The following is a 23444-nucleotide window of genomic DNA, read 5'->3' as shown; positions in this document are numbered from 1 at the left end:
AAAAAAAAAAAAAAAAAAAAAAAAAGCACATTTCCTTATGCTAACTCTGCAACGCTGCTCACAAAAGACAAAATATTAGCTTTTGAAGGTATACAAGGTTTTTCTTGGTGATTCTTAATTTAGAAATAACAATGCTATGCAGGTCTACAAATACAAACCTGTTTTCCAGAGCTATCAATAACTGATTAACTTTCCCAACACTAACTTTCTGGAGGCTATCCCTACTTGAAGTGTCACTTCTCCATTCAAAACACGAGAATGGGCCGGGTGCGGTGGCTCACGCCTTTGGTAGCACTTTGGGAGGCTGAGGTGGGTGGATCACCTGAGGCCGGGAGTTTCAGACCAGCCTGACCAACATGGAGAAAACCCATTTCTACTAAAAATACAAAAAATGAGCCGGCATGGTGGCGTATGCCTGTAATCCCAGCTACTGGGGAGGCTGAGGCAGGAGAATCGCTTGAACCCGGGAGGTGGAGGTTGCAGTGAGCTGAGATCGCGCCATTGCACTCCAGCCTGGGCAACAAGAGCGAAACTCTGTCTCAAAAAAAGAAAAAAAGAGAAAGAGAAAGCACTTGATTGATAGTTTATTTTAATGCCAATATTAGGCTAAGCTTTAAAAATTCAGTTTATACTACATCTGAGTCAATACTATCAAAGTTGAGACGTAACAACTAAAATAAGTTAAGCTTACACCACAGAAAGATGGATAAAAATAATGTGCAGGAAATTAAATGTTTGATGCTGAATTTTAGTAACTTCAAAATAATGACCATAAAAACCCATGATAATCTCAATAGATGAATAAAAGCCTTCAGAAAAATTCCTACACCCTATTTATAAACACTTAACACACAAGAAACAGAAGGGAACTTTCTCAACCCTGATAAAGGACATCTATGAAACTCCCACAGCTAATACCCTACTTAATGGTAAAAGACTAGATGTACTCTCCTAAGATCAGGAACAAGACACGGATGCTTGCACTTGAGATTTATATTTAATATTGTATTAGAGGTTCTCACAAGGACCACTGGGCAAGAATAATAAAAAGACATCCAGATTGGAAGGGAAGAAGTAAAAAGTTCCTACTGTAGATGCCATAATCTTGTATATAGAAAATCCCAAGGAATCCACTACGAACTATTAGAACTAATAAACAGTTCAACAAGCCTTCAAAATACAACATCCACATACAAAAATTATATTCCTATGGACTTGCCATAAAGAATAAGAAAATGAAATGTTAAAATTCCCAGTACAATAGCATTAAAAAGAATTGAACATATTTATAAAGAAACTCAACAAAAGATATATAAAACTTATACTCTGAAAACTACAAAATATTGAAGCAAATTAAAGAATGTCTAAACTGACTGGGCCTAGTGGCTCATGCCTATAATCCCAGCACTTTTGGAGGCTCATGCAGGAGGATCACTTAAGGCCAGGAGTTCAGGACCAGCCTAGGCAACACAGTGAGACATTGCTACAAAAAAACTAAAAAATTAGCCTGGCACAGTGGCACATGCCTATAGTCCTAGCTACTCAGGAGGCTAAGGTGGAAAGATGCATTGAGCCCAGGAGTTTGAGGAGCTGTGAACTATGATCACACCATGGCACTCCAGCCTGGGCAACAAAGCAAGACACTGTCTCTAAAGAAAAAAATTAAAAATACAAAAGAATATCTAAATAAATAGAAAAACATCCTATGTTCAGGGATTAGAAGACTTAATATTGTTAATAATATCCCAAGTTGATCTACAGGTTCAATATACTCTCTATCAGAATCCCATTCTACTCTGTAGAAACTGATAAGCTGATTCTAAAGCCATATGGAATGCAAGGGGCTCAGAAAAACCAAATCAACCCTTAAAAAGAAGAAAAAAGTAGGAAGACTTATACTTCCCCACTGCAAAACTTACTACAAAACAACAGTAATCAAAACAGGGTAGTACTGGCATAAGAAAAGACATATAGAGGCTGGGCGTGGTAGCTCACGCCTGTAATCCCAGTACTTTGGGAGGCTGAGGTGGGCGGATCACGAGGTCAGGAGTTCAAGATCACCCTGGCCAACATGATGAAACCCCGTCTCTACCAAAAATATAAAAATTATCTGGGTGTGGTGGCACACACCTGTAATCCCAGCTACTCAGGAGACTGAGGCAGGAGAATTGATTGAACTCAGGAGGTGGAGGTTGCAGTGAGCTGAGATGGCACCACTGCACTCCAACCTGGGTGACAGAGTGAGACTCTGCCTCAAAAAAACAAACAAAAAAAGGCACATACATCATTGGAAGAGAACTGGAAGTCCAGGAATAAACCTAGGGTCAATTGTGTCTAGGGTCAATTGATTTTTCCAAGGATATCAAGATAATACAACAGGAAAGAAATAATCTTTTCAACAAACAGTGCTAGAACAATTGGATAACCTCATGAAGTTGGACCCCTGCCTCACCACCATACACAGAAATTAACTTTAAAAAAATGGGTTATAGACTAATATGTAACATCTAAAACTATAAACCTCTCAGAAGAAAACACAGGAGTAAATCATGACTGTGGATTAGCCAAAGCCTTCTTAAATAAGGAACCAAAAGCATAAATGACAAAAGAAACATCAGAAGTAAAAACTTGTGCGCATCAATGGATACTACCAAAGAAAGTGAAAGACAAACCACAAAACAGGTGAAAATATTTGCAAATCATTATCATCTGGTAAATAATTTGTATCTAGAATATATGAGCAACATTTACAACTCAGTAACAAAAACACACATAACCCAGTTAAAAACTGGGCAAAAGCGGGAGGTTGAGGTGGGAGGATCACTTGAAACCAGGAGTTTGAGACTAATCTGGGCAACAAAGCAAGACCTTGTCTCTACAAAAAATTTAGAAATAAGCTGGGCACAGTGGTGTGCACCTGTAATGTCAGTCATTCGGGAGGCTAAGTCAGAAGGATCATTTGAGGCCAGGAGTTGAGGGCTGAAGTGAGCTACGATCACAACGTTGCACTGCAGCCTGTGGTGACAGAGAAAGACCCTGTCTCGTAAAAAAAAAAAAAAAAAAAAAAAAAGAAAAGAAAAGAAAAAGGTAAAAGAAAAAAATAATAAGCAAAGGATATGAATATATACCCTCCAAAGAAGATGAACACATAGCCAATAAAGACATATAAAATGGCTAAACATTATTAGCCAAAAGCAAAATGCAAGTCAAATCCACAGTGAGATACTACTTCACAACTAAGAAGGTAATAATCAAAAAAATCCAAATAAAAACAAGTATTGACAAGGATATGAAACAACTGGAAGTCTCATACACTGCTGGTGGAACTGTAAAATGGTACAGCTACACCAATGGTGCAGGTGGCAGTTCTTCAAAGGTTAAACATAGTTACCATATGACCCAGCAATTCCACACCTGGACATACACCCAAGAGAAATCAAAACACATCCACATATAATATTGTACATGAATATTCAGAGTAGCCAAAAATGGAAACAACTCCAAATGAATAAACAAATAAAATGTGGTGTATGCATACAATGAAATGTTATCCAGCCATTAAAAAAGAAGGAATTAAAACAGAAGTACTGATACATGCTACTGTACAGGTGAATCTTGAAAACACTATGCTAAGTAAAAGAAGCCCATCACGAAAGACCACACACTATATGATTCCATTTATACAAAATGTCCAGAATAGGGAAATCAATAAAGACAAAAAGTAGACAAGTGGTCATTTAGGGCTGGGAGTAGTATGCAGGGAGCACTGTCTATTAATGGATATGGGATTTCTTTATGAAGTGATGAAGGTGTTCTAAAATTAACTGTAGTGATGGCTGTACAACTCTGTTACACAATTTAAAGGGTAAATTGCACGATATGTGAATTTTATCTCAATAAAGCTGAGTTTTCAAAAAGTTAAGTTTAAAATAATGCCGTATTTTTAAAAAGAATGAAATCTACAGTTACTAATGAAGATTTACCGAACAAGTACCCACTTAGGAGTTTTTTAAAAAAGTTTACCCAAGAAGGATAAAATTGCTTTGAAAAGAACTGAGAATCCTGACTCAAGCAGAACTGCAGAAAACCCTGTTTTGAAGCATTTTCTCTACTGAGCAATAAAGTCAGTCTAAAATAAACAAATTCCAATGAGAGAAATGGGAACAATGACTCCCTAGTCTCCTATGAAGAAATAAACTTTGAAAGGTATTATTAGCCTTTACTTAAATACTATTACAAAGATTGTTTGATGTAGCTTTGGGAGCCAAGTGGGAAAATAACAAAAGGATAAAGAATAACTTCTTTTTTTTTTTTTTTCATTTCCCTCTTAACTACTTACATACAGGTCCTAAAACTAGAAAAATATACTGAAGGAAACCAGTTCAAATAAATTCTGAGGCCCAGAAATTTTTTCCTTCTCACTTTATTGGGGAGTGAAAAGGACAGAGAAATGTTTAATATAGCTAGGAAATATAAAGTTGGATGACTCCCTCTTCTCTCTTCTCTCCAAAATGTTTTAGACTTTGTTTGTATTTTTTTTAAATTGACATCATCAAAAAGTTCCAGACGAGGCATTCTGTTGAATCTTCCCAAAATTAAATCACCTCAATAAATACCAAAATTCCCATTTTCTTGATTTTTATCCCCTTCAACAATGCTTTATTTGTAATATATTCTACATATTTATGTAGCACTGTAAGTATACTATATAAGCAATAAGAAATGCTTTTTAAAATAGTTTTGATGTTCATATGCCCTTTTAAAATATACTTACTTTTCATTTATCAATTTCCAGTTAAGCCTACAATTTCTGTTAGTTCTTTAAACCTATTTTTTTATCATTTTATTCATTAATAAGTTACACTGCTATTATGCAACTATAAAAGTCAATAATGACAAAGCTTAATGGAGCACACAGCTCTTTAAAATTGCCTAAAAATTTGAATGAATGTAAACCTTTTCAAAATAATCAACAGAGAAATAAGAATACATTTAAAAATCAAAATCATATAAAATTAAGAATGTAGTATTATGTCAATAAATGCAAAAATAGCAAAACAAGCTGAATACTTGACTGACAGAAAATCTGTGTCTTCAAGCAGTTTATAAAATAACTACACTAGTGAAAAAAATGTACTCACCTGGTTTTGGCACTGAGTTGGTCACTGACTGGGGAACTTTTTGGTTAATTAACTCAACACAGTGTCCAGGAAAGAGTCCCACCTGATGAAAAGCAACAAAGAAAGGATTCTAAACCAGCAAACAGACCAATACGTGAACACTGCCAACTGAATTCCAGTAATGTATTCTACAGTCCCTCCCAAATGATTCTATTATTCCAAGACTCTAAATAACAGATGATGCCTATTACACAAACAAATAATAAAACAATCTGTTGCTATGAGTACATAGAGTTATCTGTTTTATTTGTCCAAATATCTAAGTCTGCTTTTATCCTTTTAGTTTTTAATTTCCCAATCTTTTCTTACATGAATTAAAATATGTAGTCTGATAATGAGCTATGCATGCAAGTAGGTAAAATTTCATAATTGAATAATGTGCTTTACTGAAATCTCAATCCAGTTATGTTGGTATCTGTTGCCAACTTATGTTTATTGTCTTCTCTATGGGTTTTTTAAATCAACACTAAGCCACAACTCAAACTTTTTGTGAACTTTCTCTTCACTCTCCCCCAGGTTTCATGAAAAAAAAGAAAGAAGACATGACTGAAATAAATGTGTAAAATAATCTCTCATTTAAAATCCTGGTATTCAATGCTTTTAAAAACTAGTAGTGCATGGATAAGAGGGAAAGCAAGAAAGAAGAAAACAGCCCATCTCAGCAGTGTCAACAGACTCTGACTTTGAGGAACACACCACAGTGACCTAGTAGTGGAACCGCAGGCATTGTTTTTGGAATTCCAACAAGCCGTATTAGGAAAATGCTGAGTTCCAGATCATCCAGAGATACTGTATAGCCAAAAGGATAAATACCAAGATAAACAGCCTGGAAACAAAAGCAAAAAGGAAATCTTTATCAATATTTATAGATGTTTCCTTAGATAAAAATATAAATGGGCTGCCATGCAGCAGATGTTAAAGCTGAAATATGAAAACTACATCACTTTGTATATCCCTCTGTTGACAGACTCTGGGGAAGAATGGAATAGTTTTCCAAGAGTATGATTCATCATCAAGTTCTGAGCTGTATAATTTCCATCTGTGTGAAATTATTTTCACATACTCATTTGCTACATTCTTATTTCAATTTCTAGATCCATATTCTATGGTAGTTCTTAAAATTATGAAGATATAAACCGGTTATCATGAGCTGAAAAGGGTTATTAATAGATTATCAGTTTCTTTTATTTGTTTGTTTTTGAGACACGGTCTCATTCTGTCACCCAGGCTGAAGTAGTGACACAATCTAGACTCACCGCAGCCTCAATCTCCCAGGCTCAAGCAATTCTTGCACCTCAGCCTCCTGAGTAGCTGGGACTCCGGGCATGCACCAGCTCACCTGGCTAATTTTGTTTATTTTTTGTAGAGATGAGGTATCATTATCAGATGATCAGTTTCGTTCACACGATGTGATTTTGGGATTCCTATGCACTGCCTTCCAAAATGATGTTTTAGGTATTTGTTTTATTGGTGAAATTCTTTCATATATTCTACTCAACTCCCTATTTTACTAAATGAGTAGAAATTCCTCCAAGACTGATTAGAACCAGGTAGGAGTCAACTTAAAAAAATCTTCATTGTTTTTCTTACACAAGTCAGTTATGAGAAGGGATATGGGGCATGGTTACCAGCATAGCCTCATGTAAGGGTTCCACCCCTCATAAAAGGGTTTGGAAAGCGATTACAAAAGCCCCAGGTTCTAAATTACACAAATGTATACAAAAATACATTTGTAAATAATCTCTGTTTTTACAAGTCTTTGCAACAAACTGTCACTTTGGTCTCCAGCAGAGAGAGCTGGAAAAGTGGAGCTTCCAGATGTAGTCTGGTTTGAGTCCCAGCAATGGAGATCTTGATGCTATGAGCTCTGGAGACTCTCATGAAGAGGGGTTGGGGGGATGAAGCAGTAACTGGGAAACTGCTCATGCCGAGGAGATGGGAGGTGCCCTGGAAATAGCTGCTTTGTGAACTTAAGCCATGATGGATTTAATGTTAAAAGTCATTCCACAAAGTGGTGTGCTTCAGTGCATGCAAAGGCTAGAGAACTGCAAAAAGGTGGTTACCAAGGCTGGGAAGATGTAACTATTTCAAGAGTGACTCTGAAAGAGACCCTGATGCCTGGAGGTACCCTTCTGAAATTCAAACAACAATGTAGAAATATCTGCCTTGTTTCAGAATTTATGGAGTATAAAGTTCGTGTTTCTAAAAGAGCTCACCTGCAGCTGGTTTTCACATCTGAAATGACAGTGCTCTCCAAGCCGCAGAGCTGGAAATTAAATGTTCAATTCTACCTTGGTCCCAATTATGTTTGGTGCTCTCTGGATTGAGTTGAATATGTTCAGGCTTTGCAATTTCACTTGTGGTAAAGGCTCTAACATTTTCTATTTCTATGAAATTCTTTTCTTTTCTTTTTGCGATGGAGTTTTGTTCTTGTTGCCCAGGCTGGAGTGCAACGGCACGACCTCGGCTCACTGTAACCTCTGCCTCCCAGGTTCAAGCGATTCTCCTGCCTCAGCCTCCCAAATAGCTGGGATTATAGGTATGCACCACCGTGTCTGGCTAATTTTTTATAATTTTAGTAGAGACAGAGTTTCTCTATGTTGGTCAGGCTGGTCGCAAACTCCCAACCTCAGGTGATCCACTCGCCTCAGCTTCCCAAAGTGCTGGAATTACAGGCAAGAGCCACCACATCTGGCTAGCCTCTATGCAAATTTCTTGAGGGAGAATCGCCTGCATATTTCTTCTCTGCCTTCACAGAAGGCAGAGCTTCTTTCAAACTTAACTGAGGCATCAGCTGGTCTTTGGCTATGTTTCTTACCATGATTACTAACAATAAGTTTGTGGCTTGGGTTCGTAAACTGTACTGTTTGCTACACTGATCTTCCCATATAGTAACTTTTAGTTTGTGAAAAAAATTAACCCTCAGCTGAAATTAACATATAAGTTTTTTTTTTTTTAACGAGTCTCAGATTTTAAAACTTGTAATAAAGTGGAAACTCATTGGTTTTTCTATGCCCTTTTGAACTCTTGTAATTGAGTTTTCATCACGGTTTATATTAAAGTGGCTAACACATGACTACAAAAAAAAAAAGTATCTGGGTTCAATCTTAAGTTTGCCACTTACTAGATTAGGTCTGTCACTTAGCCTCCTTGTGTTTTAGTTGATTTGTATAAACATGGTAATAATAATGCCTATCTCATAAGGTTTGTGATAAGAATTAAGTGGATTAGTATAAATAAAATGCATAGAGTAAAATGCATTGGTTTGTTAACTAATGGTCTAGTAACAACATGATCTATTAACCACGGCAGCCTGTTTCATATATTATTCTTCCTGCAGCTGTGGCAATTTCTAAAGCTTTAACTCATTTATGGTGGAGGTTGCAAAATTTTTTTATGAAAAATCAGACCTTGGCAATGACCCTGAGCAGTAGGATAGAAATAACTCCCACAGGCTTAGCGTTTCAATAATGAAACACTAGGCATAAATGGGTTAATGCATAAGTAAAATGCTATTATTATCCCAGTATTTGGCTACCAGAACCGCTAGAAGGCTCTAGCTCCTCCATCAAATGGATATTACACATAATGCCACCTTTTGTGTATATCTGCTTAAGTTTCCTGACTCTCAAATATCATTCTTTCTATAACATTCTAATTCATTTCAATATATAAACATCTGCAACCTGCCTGAGAGAAAAGTCCAGATTCTAAACTTGGCTTACCCATTCACTAGGTTCTATGATGTAGAGCAAACTGCTTAACATGTCTTAGATTCCTAATTTGTAACATTAGCGATAACACTACCTACACCTCAAGAGTTTATGTGAAAGTAACTAGCCTAGTTTCTAAGTTCAATTAGCAATAATTGCGCCTCGGATAAACCTCATTGGCTACGATACTGCCACTGCGCAAAGCTAGTTTCTAAGTTCAAGTATCTTTTGGCAAAAAAAAAAAAAAAAAGTTTTCCATCACTTCCTCACAAAGACTGAACAAAGAAAGCTTAATGTACTTCTCAGGGAACTATATTAGATACATTAGTTACATATTCACCTTTTAAATTCATCACAATGAATTAGGTTTAGGTATACAGGGAAATGCTACTGCATACTATACAGAGGTAGATCTACAGTAGGCTCACCTAATACCTAACTCCAATTCCTGCCCTCTTGTTTTACTTTATCATAAGTGTAATATCACTAACTACTAGCTAAACTATACAGTTTCTCAGACTCCCTATATTCAGGTGAAGCCACGACACATGTAAACACAGCTCTGCTACCATCCTGTCTCCTCCGCTGTGCTGTGAGCATGTGAGCACAGGTAGATCTGTGGTGGTCTTCACTTGACCATAAGTGAAAGGCTGAGAGAATCATTAAGATGCTGACTCAGCACTAGACATCCACCATCTTTTCTGCTCAGTTTTTTGTTTCTTGAAGCCAAAATCACTCCTAACCATCAAGGAGGCTTTAAAAGAGTCAGTTTTATGAATTTGTGAAAGGTAAACAGATTCTATTTTACCATCACAAAATTTTCATCTTAAAAAATGGTGTTCTGTTGAAAATATTACACACGAGAATGGAACTAATCTTAAAAGTATAGTTAGTGAACATTTACACTTTTCTGATGAATACTTCACCTAAGATTTCACCAAATAGTAACCACTTTGATAAAATGTCAAACAGTAAAAAGTGACTGGAACTCTGGAAATATGATCTATTACCTATGTCATCTTATTTTGTATATTATTCTTTCTGCAGCTGTGGCAATTTCTGAAGCTTTAATGTACATGGCTGGAAAGGGAGAGCAGAATTGGGTATATTGGCAGGGGTCAAAATGAGATTCAACTCTAGGAACAGAATGGAAGATGGAGAAAAAGCCGCATCGAGGGCCCATGATGGTAAAGAAGTAGGTAATAAAAACATAGTAATAGAAGGAAAAGAACAAGGTAGAGACAAGGCTGGAAGAGGTTAGGAATGGTCTCGAAGAGAAGAGACCTTCCTGTTGACAGTTTTCACTCAAGTCTTTGAGATAAAAGTGAAAAGCCACCAGACATGCTAATATATCCCATGGTGTGCTGATAAATGTTTAACAACTAGTTCTCCATGGAGCAAAGGCCTTGATTTCCAGTGTTTTCCAGTGCTCACAGTATAAATACTCCCATCGTGGCTGGTTTCAAGCTACCAACTTGATACAACTGAACACAAAATTGGGAAGAGAAGCAAAAGAGCACTCAGTTATACAGTATTGATAGCATACAGATAGCGTAGCTGGAAAGGTCTTCAAGAGCATAAACGGTAAAAGAATTACAAAAATATTTGATTATTACCTTTGTTTTTAATACAATTCATTTCATTGTAAATGTACATATCTTAATTTTTAATAATGGCTGTTTTTAACAACTATCCTACAAAATTTCACAGTTGGCTCCAGCTGACCACTGATGTATATCCATACACTCCGTCCTGCACCTATCCACCTCTAACAGCTCCTGGTAATCAGTTTCTGGTAGCTTAGCAAGCATATGGCTCACCCTCTGACTCTAGGAGAACCAGGAGAGATGTAAAGGGAATGAACTGTAATCTGGTTCTTCTGATCTCCTTCTACCTTGGGGGATACTCAAACCAAAAAGAAAACTTGGTTTGGCTTCCAAAGTGAGTGTGTGTCCTGAAAAACACTTTGGTGTAACTTAAAGGGAGTAAGAGAAAAGAAACTACTGCAATAAAATAAGCCTGGAGCTTTGGAAACAGTAGAATTAACAACAGAACCTAATCCTAACTATAGTCTCTTTGAGGCAACCAACAAAAACCTAAAAAGGAATTCAACATAACGATCATGTGCTTATTGCTGACTTAAAAAAAAAAAAACTCTCTTCTATTGGTTTATTTATTTAATTTATGGCTAGTGAAACTTTAGCACTGTTGGCATAGCCAAACATTTTTTTAATTAAACTTAGTAGAAGCACTGCTCACTCCTAAAAATATACCACAGATTTTTCAATTGGAATTATTTGGCCTCAGAGTGTTAAAACTCCAGTTTTTCGTTTTCTGACTACAACTTCCTATCCTCTCAGGTCTCTAGTGTTGATATTCTGTAACAACGCAAGTTCCAACAGAGACATCCCATCCCTTTCATATTTCCCCCCTAAGGTACTTATCCCCCCAATTCCAGGTTTTTTGTTTTGTTTGTTTGCTATCCAACATGGATCCTGTGATTAAGCATTTGTTTTAAATCAGTACCCTTAATTTCCTTGCAATATTAACTTCCTGCCAAACCAATTCAGCAAACTACCACAACTAAATCAATACAGTACCATATTTGCATGTCTGTGTACTGCTGCAGAAAAAAAAAAAAAACTCACATCACTAAGGAAATTTGAACCAATACAAATTCATAGTCTATTGTCTAGAAATGCTAATTATTTTCTCCCCACTCCCGAAACATGCTTAAAGAACCTAATCTTCTTTACAGTCTCTGCCCAGTCTGACTCCCACGGCCTGCTAACACCATCCCAGCACAGCTGATCAAATAGTAAGTCGGTGAGTCAATTAGTTTACCTGCTATAATTTTGGAACTAGTTCCCAATCTTAAATTATCTCCATTGAATTGTTAGAATTAGGAAATATTTTTCCAAACAAAGAAGAGAAGAGACAAAGAAATAACAATTGCTACACACCAAAGGAAGCAAAAACCGGAAAGAAGTTCCTCAGGTCCTTACTTTTTAGTTCTGGTTCCATTTACTTATTGCCTAGTAATTCTTGCGTTGGGCTCTTTGAGATATTCCTACCAATCCCTCCACCTCCCACTCTCCTTGTATGTCCCCAAAAGCACAACACTGCTTCTGGTTTCTTTGCCTTGTTTACACTGTCTCCTTTAATGTCAACTCCCTAATTTCCATTTAAATAAAAAATTACTCTTGCAGCCGGCTATGCAGGTTTGAAAGTCAAAAACACAGCTAAAGATCAGGGTATAAATCTGAGAGCTGGGCATAAATATGGTTTTTAAAGTTGAGAAAGTAAGATATCAAAGGACAAAAAGCGTAGAATAAGAAGGCAGTCCAACTCCAAATGTCAGAGGTCTAGTAGAGCAGGGTGTCCTGGTAAAGGAGACTGTCAAGTCAGTTAAGAGAAAAGTGTCGGGAAAAAGAAAATCGGATACTAATGACAGTTTAAGTAAGGAGTAGTAAAGTATTTTTTTTTTCATTAAGCCAAACAGAGACCACTAGTGATAAAAGAGAAGGAGGAAAGGGTGAAGGGTTTAAGAATATATTTGTGATAGGTGAATGTAATCATGGCTCTAGAATCTGCAATGGAAAAGGAGGATAGTGAAGGCAGGACGTAACTGATGGGCAAAAACTGGGAGGAACAGTGGAATGATAATATTAAGCATAATACTGAGTATTGAACATAATTGTTTATTGTACAGCAAGTAGCTGAGGGGATTGAATTTCTTTTCCCAGTTGCCATAATACAGTATCAAATAAGACAAACTAGATAATAGCTGCTTTAAAGTTTTAATTAATTTGTAATACCTTTCAGCCCTGGAAGGAGTAAGAAAAGGATAGAGTAGGCATTGTAAGTGGAAAGACACATAGATAAAAAGACACAAGAGTAGAAAAGAGCAACTTGTGTACTAAGGGGGGAAATAATAGTTACATCTGGCAGAACATCCAGTTTTTAAAATAGAGCAGTGCAAAGTAAAACTGGTAAATAAGAATAAACTCGGAGATCCTGGATGATCTTGTATATCGTGACAAGGAGTTTTAAGTTCATTCTGTAGGAAATAAAAGTGACAAATTCGGAGCAGAAAAAGAGCAGGAATAGGCATGTTCTAAAAGGAAAAGTAGTAGCACTGTATACCTTTCAAGGTGTAAGGAAGGGAGGAAGATAAGAAGCAGTACACCACTTTAGGAATTTGCAAAAATAGGCTAGGAAAGAGAATAAAACCTTCAGTGTATGACAACAGCATGAGGAAGGAAGGAGAGTATATGAATGTAAACAACACAGAGGTAGAGGAAGCAGACATGATCAACTGGATTGGATGCATGAACAACATGAAGTCAAGAATGCTCCTGCAGTTTTTCCTTCCACCTTAACTGAGTATGTTAACCCAAAGTAAACTGCACGTATTTAAAATGCACATTTTGATAAAACACCCATGAAACTATTACCACAATCAAGATTATAATATATTCATCAACCCCAAAAGTTTCCTTGTATCTCTTTGTAATCCTTCCTTCCCCCTACCCTCCCATCCCTGCTCCTCAGGCAACTACTCATCTACTTTTTATCACTATATATTACTTTCCATTTTCTATAATTTTACATAAATGAAGTCTTATATAATATACTCTTTTTTTGTCTGTCTTCTTTCATGCAGCATATTTTTGAGGATCACCCTTGTTGCTGTATTTATCAGCTGTCTATTCCTTTCATTGCTGAGTACTATTCTACTGTATGGAACACCACCACTTGTCAGTCTGCTGCTGACAGATATTGGGGTTGCTTCCAGTTTTAAACTATTACATATAAAGATGCTACGAACATTCCCGTATGAGTTTCTATATGGACCCAGGCTTTTTTTTCTCTAAACAGTTAGATCATATAGTAAGTGTACAGTGATTCCTCCCTTAATGTCATTGACAGGTTCTTGGAAACTGTTAACTGACTTACTCTGTGCTGTGGGAACTTAATTCTTATTTATATCAGTTAACCTATGATAAAATTGGTTTCATCAGACAGTATGTCATTTTGCTTAATGTTGCAGTTTCCAAGAACCAACTGACAACATTAAGTGATGACTTACTGAGTGTTTAACTTGAGAAACTGCTAAACTGTTTTCAAATTAGTTGTTGGCATCTTACATTCCCACCAGCACTGTATGAGAATCTCAATATCTCCACATCCTTGCAATTTTAATAAGTATGAGTCAATATCTCATTGTTGTTTTAACTTACATTTCTCTAATGACTATTGATTCTGGATATCTATGTATGTATTAATTTGCATTCATATATCCTTTTGGTGATATCTGTTCCAGCCTTTGCCTATTTCTGAAATTGAATTGCTTTCTTCTCTAATTTTGAGAGCTTTTGTTTTTTAAAAATTAGCATCTCAATATGTTGCCCAGGCTGGCCTCAAATTCATGGGCTCAAGCAATCCTCCTGCCTCAGCCTCCCAAGTAGCTGGGACTACAGGCACATGCTACTGAGCTTGACCAGTGAGAGTTCTTTGTATGTTCTGATGCAAGTCCTTTATCAGATATAATCACTGCAAATATTTTCTCCCAGTCTGTGATTTGTCTTTTTGTACTAGTAAATATGCCTTTCAAAGAGCAGAAGTTTTTTTAAAAAATTATTTTTTTTATTATACTTTAAGTTCTGGGATACATGTGCAGAACGTGCATGTTTGTTACATAGGTATATATGTGCCATGGTGGTTTGCTGCACACATCAACTAGTCGTCTACGTTAGGGATTTCTCCTGATGCTGTTTCCCAGTCCCCCACCCCCAAACAGGCCCATGTATGATGTTCCCTTCCCCTGGGTCCATGTGTTCTCATTGTTCAACTCCTACTTATGAGTGAGAACACAAGGTGTTTGGTTTTCTGTTCCTGTGTTAGTTTGCTGAGAATGATGGTTTCCAGTGTCATCCACGTCCCTGCAAAGGACATGAACTCATCCTTTTTTATGGCTGTATAGTATTCCACGGTGTATATGTGCCACATTTTCTTTATTCAGTCTATCATTGATGGACATTTGGGTTGGTTCCAAGTCTTTGCTATCGTGAACAATGCTGCAATAAACATATGTGTGCATATGTCTTTACAGTAGAATAATTTATAATCCTTTGGGTATATACCCAGTAATGGGATTGCTGGGTCAAATGGTATTTCTGGTTCTAGATCCTTGAGGAATTGCCACACTGTCTTCCACAATGGTTGAACTAATTTACACTCCCATCAACAGTGTAAAAGCATCCCTATTCCTCCACATCCTCTCCAGCATCTGTTGTCTCCAGACTTTTTAATAATCGCCATTCTAACTGGTGTGAGATGGTATCTCATTGTGGTTTTGATTTGCATTTCTCTAATGACCAGTGATGATGAGCATTTTCTCATATGTTTGTTGGCTGCATAAATGTCTTCTTTTGAGAAGTGTCTGTTCATATCCTTTGCCCACTTTTTGATGGGGTTGTTTTTTTTCTTGTAAATTTAAGAGCAGAAGTTTTCAATTTTGATGAAATTAAATTATTTTTATGAACTGTTCTTCTGAAGTCACATTTAAGAGAAATATTTGCCGAGATAGAGAGAGAGAGAGAGAGAGAGAGAGAGAGAGAGAGAGAGAGAGAGAGAGAGACATCTTCGCCTAATCCAAAGCCACAAGAGTTTTCTCCTACGTTTTCTTCTTGAAGTTGTATAGTTTATACTTCATAAACATCTAGGTATAATATCCATTTTGAGTTAATTTTTGTAGATGGTAAAAGAAATAAAGTTTATGTTAGAGACATATGGATATCCAAGTGTTGCACTGCCATCTGTAAAACAGACTATTATCTCTTCACTGAATTAACTTTTGAACTTCACTGAAAATCAGTTGTCCATGTGTACAACTGTATGTATGTATTTCAGGACTGTTTATTCTTTCCCACTGATCTACTTATCTGTCTTTCCACCAATACCACACTCTCTTGAAACTGTAGCTTTATAGTAAATCTTCAGTTAGTGTTAGTTCTCCAACTCTGTTCTTTTTCAAATTTGTTTCGGCTATTATATTCCAGGTCCTTTGCATTTCCATTTGAATTGTTTAATTTGCTTGTATATTTCTACACAAGAGCCTGCCTGGGATTTTGATTTAGATCAATTTGGGAAGAAATGTCATCTTGAAAAATATATAGTCTTCCAACCCATAAACACAGTATATCTCTCCATTTATTTGGATCTTCTTTAATGTCTCTGAGCAATGTTCTGTAGTTTTCAGTATATAGCTCTGTCACATCCTTTTTTTCAGATACAGTCCTAAGTATTTCCTGTTTTTAGTACTATTATGCATGGGTTTTATATATTTTCTGACTGAAGTGAATGCTGCGAGTCTGTGGACTACATTTAGGACAACGAGGTCTTCACATAGTTGTCCCAAGCATTTATATTTAAAAACATACCGTGTATTTTAAATACATAAATGGCTTTCCTTTTATTTCTCCTTTATATCTGAAAATTTATGCTGGCTTGTGTCAAAGTGTACATTAATGGAGATAGTTATATAATTTGTACATTCCATTTTAGAATGACAAGAAAAGATTTTAGAAAATACTTGTCATAAAGAAAGGGTGTAGGGTTTAATAAGATTAAGAACTACTGCCACAGCCATATTGTCAAGAATTTCCATAAAACTGAGTATTTAAGCATCAGCTGGTAAGACATATTCTGATGCTATAAATTAACAAAAAGCTATCAAGTAGGAAATTTATCTCCAACATCAATAGTATCTAATGGCACTAAAAAGAAAAAACAGCAACAAATAAAACATAAATTAAGAAAATGTATATATTTCTATGTTCCAAAAGGAAAAGAAATGCAAAATTAAAAGTTATCATGCTTGTATTCTGGTCCTGGCTATACCATGTACTTACTGTCTTTGTGAAACAGAAAAATTTATCTAAATTTCTTTGTCTCCAGATTTCTACCATTTTAAAATGACAGTTTAGAACCAGATGGTCCACTCTCATCTTCCACTGTACAAAAATCTATGATTCATACAAGTAAACAAGCGGAGCCACTATTATTCATTAAATTACTACCATGATCTGTTCTTTGCCTAAAATGTATCGGCTTCAATAGAAACTCTGCAATATACAGTGTAATGACAAAGGGCTAGTTGTTTAACCCGTTGTGCTTTAGTTTCTTCATCTAAAATGAGATCATTACAGAACCTTCACAGAGTTGTGGAATTAAAGGTTAGTGGTGAGCACTTCGAAAAGCACACCTAAGTACTAAAGAAATGTCAGCAATTTCTTTCATTTGCTTTATCACATAATTCCCCTTCTCTTGAAATTATGTCACATTACAGATGAAAATTTACAGTATGATATGATTTCCCATTACTTAACTGGAGAGTAAACATTTTGCTCTATTTGATTTTGAGTAATGAAAAGATGCAGCTTTGGATTCTAGGGTATTACATGAATAGGATGGTTTTTACATAAACAAGCAGAGAAATAAGCAAATCCATTAAACTACTATACAAGATAAGGTTTCTGAATATCTGTCCTGTGAAATAAAGATGATTTCTCTAAAACTAACTTACTTGGAGCCACATTATACTCTTGAGGTAAAAAAACTGTGTTGTCCAAGAATTGCTTCTCTGATATTTGTGCACGAAAACTCACAATATTTGGGGATAACTATGAAAAACAAAATAGATGATCCTTGATCAACTAATGGAAAACCAAGAGAACATGGGGTAGGTATATAAAATTCCGTCGCTCTCTAAATGAGATTCTAGCCATTAGATTAACTGTGTCCCAGATGTGCTTTACAGAAGATTTTCTGAGGGGAGGGAGAAACAAAACACAGTTTAACTGTGTTTGACTGCTCCCTTTCTCCGCACACAAGATAAACAATGGGAGCCAAGATCAGCAGTTCTCATGTTCTGTGCATAATCATCATGTGAAAAACTTGTTAAAATTCAGACTCCTGACCCCATCCCCTGAGATTCTGATGATCAATATCCATTTTTATCACATTTCTCAGGTCATTCAGATACCAGTGGCTCCTAGATAAAACTCTGAGAGACACTGCACATAACAAACAATCCTAAAATATGATAACATGTTGTATTTGTGTAATGCCTTTATCCAGAAAAAAGGGCTCTCTGAGGCATCACCTCACATTTCTAACAATCATTTACAGACAAGAACACAAATCTAATAATAATGCCAGTTAGTTTAAAAACAAAGAAAACGGGAAGAGTTTTTACTTTTACTTTCTGAAGTATATGATGAAACACCTCAGAAAACAAAGATGAGAGATTCAATATACTCCTTAGGTGACAAATAAAAAACACAGAGATCAGAATTTCAAATTACTGTAGTTAATATAATTTCACACTTCCTACTCCCATAAGTTTAAGAAAAGAAAGAGAGTCACAGTATAATTTAAACACATGGATGAACTTATCCTTCTGTTCCCACGGCTAAATTATGGTCTGAGCTAGTATAATACTTGGAATAGAAATTGGCAAAATGCAGGTGACTGGCAGAATTTACCTGCAGCACACATGGACAAAAATAGTCTTGTATCCTACCCCACAACTACTGAAACAACATTTAGGGGCTTAGGTCCTGGGATTTGATGTTTAAACATAGCCTCCTTTAAACATTCAAGTTTAAGAGTCAGTGGCAAAGGGAGACTAAAAAGAAATACTGGTAACAAAATGAAGAGAGCAGAAGAGCACCCTTCAATACATTTGGTAAACACTATTCCTCAAACTAACTTTATTTGTTGGACCTATTAGAATGGCTATTTTTTTTAACTGGCAATTATTAAATGCTGGTGAGGACGTGGAACAGCAGAAACTCTCATTCACTGCTGGTAAGAATGCAAAATGATACAGGCACTTTGGCAGACAGTGTTGTGGCTTCTCACCAGATTCAACATACTCTTACCATATGATCTAGCAACGATATTCCTTGGTATTTACTCGAAAGACTTGAAAACTTACGTTCCACACAAAAACCTGCACACAGATGTTTATAGCAGTTTCATTCATAACTGCTAAAAACATGAAAGCAACCAAGAGGTCCTTCAATACTTGAATATATAAACAAACTGTGGCACATCCATGACACTGAATATTAGATAGTGATTAAAAAAGAAGCTATCAAGCCAGAGAAAGACACAGAGGAACCTCAAATGCGTATCACTAAGTAAAAGAAGCCAGTCTGAAAAGGCTATATACTATATGATTCTAACAATAGGGATATTTTGGAAAAGACATGATCCCAGGCTGTGAAGGGTTCAGCAGGAAAGTATAAATAGGAGAAGCACAGGAGATTTTTAGGCCAAAAAAACTATTCAGTATGAAACTATAATGGTGGATACATGCTATCATGCATTTGTCAAAACCCAGAAAAGGCACACCAAGAAGTGAAGTTTAATATAAACAATGGACCTTAGTTAATAATAGTTATCAATATTGGGTCGTTAATTGTAACAAAAAGCAAGCCCCAGAACTGTTTCAACAGTTGCAAGGTATGATTTGAGACTGTATTTTTATCTGTGTGATTCTGGCCCTGGTGCTCCTTAAGACCACTCTTATAGAAACACTGCTTAAGTCAGTGCTGTAGGTAAACTCAGCTAATCGGCTGATGGTTGGTAAAGATTAGCATTTTGCTGATTCTATTCAATGTACTGCAAAGCAAATGTGAATAACAGGAGAAGGTATAGGGGAGGGAAGAGGGCAGGGGTATTACATGAAACTCTGAACTATCTGCTCAATTATTCTGTAAATCTGCAACTACACAAAAATCAAGTCTATTGATTATTATTTTTATTTTTGACAAGGTCTGGCTCTTGGCTCACTGCAACCTCCACCTGCCAGGCTCAGGTGGGGTCCTCCTGCCTCAACCTCCCAAGCAGCTTAGACTACAGACATGCATCACTGTGCCCAGGTAAGTTTCACAATTTTAGTAGAGATGAGGTTTCACCATGTTGGCCAGGCTGGTCTCAAATTCCTGGGCTCAAGCGATCTTCCCACTTCGGCCTCCCAAAGTGCTAGGATTACAGATATGAGGAACCACACCCAGCTCTATTTTTTAAATAATATTAAAATCACAGTACAGCAACTATATAGCACCAGTTCACAGCAATATTAAGGAAGGATCTCTGCACAGAGACTTGTACCTTGTCATGCCCTGCCAGCCGGCCAGAAAGGAGAACACACACACACAACGTGATCTTGACAAAAGAAAAGTGGAGTCCAGATAACATGCCATGAACACATTGAACTGAGCAGAGCTGCAAGTGCAGACACACGGGGCCTGGGTATCAACAACAAGCTTCAGAAAGCTTTGCAGCAGCGCTCAAGCGGGTGACACCTCAGCTCACTCGGCCTCCATCATAGGAAGCAGTAGTCCGCATCCTTGCTCCTCTTCCCTTTCTCTCCTGAGAGAGGCCTGCACTAAATCATCTCAATCCCTAGGAAAACCACTGGTGACAGCCAACACCAAGACAAGGCCCTTGTCTCCTTTACACTGCTAGGGAAGACACTGCCACCTCTGTGACACACAGCCTCCTCTGTGTTCTGCAGCCAGAGCCCAGTTTACAAGGTTCACATGTAACCAAAGCCAGGCGAGCTGGTGGACCGAGGTTCATGCTGTTCCCCGCCTGGCCTGTGCACCTGCTCCTGCTGACAGAAGCATCAGTGGGTCATGTGGACATCCTCTCGGAAGAAGACACATGCAACACTGTGCTCCAGTGTAACCTCCTCTAGGAAGCCCTCCTGCACCTTCCAGGGAGTTCTGGTGAGCTCTGAACTCCCTACTCATCACAGAGACCCCAAGGAGAGTATTGATGTCTGCTAGTCCTCCATGTCCTGCCTGCCCTGAGCCTGGAACCAGCCTGGCTCAGGTAGGGACCTGTTCCCCACCAAGTCTATGTAACAGACTCCCTGAGGTGCCTTCAGGCCAGCCCTAAAGGAGGCCCAACCGACTTCTCCATTCAGGACTGGTTGACATCTATTATGGGCTAAAAATTGCGCCCCCTCCCCAAAATTCATAATGTTGAATTTCTAACCCCCAGGAACTCAGGATGTGACTCCAGTCATCCCTCAGCATAGCTGGGGGGGACTGGTTCCAGAACCCCCTCATATAGCCAAATCCACACATACTCAAATCTCACGTCATATTCCAAAAGCCTGCCCTCTGTATATGAGAGTTTTGCATCCCACAAATACTGTATTTTCAATAGTGTTTGGTTAAAAAAAAAAAAAAATTCGTGTATAAGTGGACCCACAAAGGTCAAACACATGTTGTTCAAGGATCAACTGCATATTTAGAGATGGGAACTTTTAAAGAGGTAATTAGGTTAAATGAGGTGGCCCCTAATCTAATCTGACTGATGTCCTTACAAGAAGAGGAGATTAGGACACAGACAAACACAGAGAGGAAAGGCCATGTGAGGACACACCAAGAAAGTGACCATCTGCGAGCCAAGGAGAGAAGCCTTTTGAAAAAAACTAAACCTTCTGGTACCTTAACTTCTAGCTTCCAGAACTGTAGGAAAATATATTTGCTATTAATATTTAAGTCACCCAGTCTGTGGTATTTTATTATGGTAGCCCTAGCAAATGAACACAGTACCTAACAGACCAATTAAGGAATGAATAAACCCTAGAAACAGCTCCCACTGACAAAAGTGTCAGTGGGTCACCTGTTATGCCCAATAACAGAAAAAAAAAAATAAACACACACACACACACAACACTGTATATATATCATATACAATCACATATATATGATTATTTGCCTTCTGAAATTATATCCCCCAGCCACATCAGAATATATGAAAATACCAAGAATTCAGACATAATTTACATTAGAGAAATTTAAAAACTCCAGATACTATCCTTCTAAAAGTTGTCACAAAAAAAATCTCCTTATAAAGAACATGTTTCTCTATTAACTTTAGACTGTTGGCTGGCTTTTTAAAATTAAAATTTTAAAATAGCTTTTGATATATCTACTACACAAAGTGAGGTCCGCTAGTAAGCTAAACTCATGGTTTTCACCCCTACTGAGGCCCCTTGGGGCTGCTGCAGAAGGCCTGAAGGAGGCCAGTCAAGCAGACTGCATGGGGATAAGGCCCAGCGTTTCTGACTCGAACCAATCAGGGTAGCTCCATGGTTACCTTTTCTCACATTGAGGTTCTGCGCACGATTCTATTTGATTAATAATTCCATTGGATTAAAATAAAAAGTCTAAACACCACCGAACTAAGCTATTATTTCAGTTAAACTTGAAAATTAGGATGTGGAAATATGTCTGATTTACAGTTACCATGATTGTCTTCCTCTCTCAACAGAGTATCTCCCAGGAGGGGCACATGCTTACAATTTTAAAATACCTAACAAAGGTAGGGGACGTCGTGAACAGTCTTCTGAAGAGTTTTTCCCCAGCATACAATTGATTAATCATCACATAAAAACATAACACACAGTAACAGCAATGTTTCCACCAGTAATCATACATGCTTTGCAGTCTGTAGTTGGCTAATCTTTACACTATACTTCTCGCTGGTTGAGCAGGAAAGATGTTCCTTTCTATACAGTAGAAAACTGATGTGAAGAACGTTAATAATCTGAGAGTGAATGTAGAAATCATGCTTAGTGCTCTTCAGGCAATGAGATGGAGCAGACTTAGATCCGAGTCCTTACTCCCTTCACTTACTGACTTAGCATACTGACTACTTATTAAACATTTCAAAAACTGTTTTCTGCCCATAAAAAGGGAGGAGAGTAACTACCTAGAAGCTTTGTGAAATTAAAGAAAACACTGCGTGTAAAGTACTGAGCTATACTTTGCAGGTAACAGAGGCTCAACATGTCTCACCTTTCACACCTTTCCCTGCAATTAACCATGAGTGCTCTTAGAAATGGACTAATTGTGTAGAAACAACAAGCAATGCTGAACTGTGGATTCCTGCCTTAAAATACTGATTTCCTTTTTTTTTTTTTTTTTTTTTTTTTTTTTTTTGAGACGGAGTCTTGCTCTGTCACCCAGGCTGGAGTGCAGTGGCGCAATCTTGGCCCACTGTAATCTCCACCTCCCAGGTTCTAAGAGATTCTCCTGCCTCAGCCTCCCGAGTAGCTGGGATTACAGACATATGCCACCAAGTCCAGCAAATTTTTGTATTTTTAGTAGAGACGGGGTTTCATCATGTTGGCCTTGAACTCCTGACCTCCTGATCTACCCACCTCAGCCTCCCAAAGTGCTGGGATTACAAGTGTGAGCCACTGCCCCCAGCCTGAATTTCTTTTTTAAAAAAGTTTGACAGTAACATTTAAAGACTTGCTCCTGGCTACACAGGCACCCCCCACATCAATGCCTCTTCTCACAGGTACACTCCAACATGATCCATGGAGATATGATTGCTTTTCTAAGACCAATCAAGATGAAAAATAGCATTCCTTTAGGAAAGATTTTTCATTATCAGTTACAAATCAGTCTTTGAAGTTAGAAATTCCATTTTGTTTTCAATAATTTGTTTT

The 23444-nt window shown here is 37.3% G+C and overlaps 1 protein-coding gene across 1 annotated transcript in view; it reads right to left on the bottom strand.

The window, feature by feature from the left end:
* ARHGAP32 (Rho GTPase activating protein 32) overlaps positions 1-23444 on the bottom strand; it is a 173354-nt gene that overhangs the window by 80270 nt on the left and 69640 nt on the right. The window contains exon 8 of the mRNA XM_017871179.1: positions 5142-5223. Within this exon, the coding sequence (XP_017726668.1) occupies positions 5142-5223 (82 nt within the window). The remainder of the gene's footprint in view (positions 1-5141; positions 5224-23444) is intronic.

Source organism: Rhinopithecus bieti, unplaced genomic scaffold (genome assembly GCF_001698545.2).
Source record: "Rhinopithecus bieti isolate Rb0 unplaced genomic scaffold, ASM169854v2 scaffold_5750, whole genome shotgun sequence".
NCBI classification, from domain to species: Eukaryota; Metazoa; Chordata; class Mammalia; order Primates; family Cercopithecidae; genus Rhinopithecus; species Rhinopithecus bieti.
The sequence above is the reverse complement of the archived record's forward strand: the minus strand, read 5'-3'. Positions and strand labels throughout refer to the sequence as shown.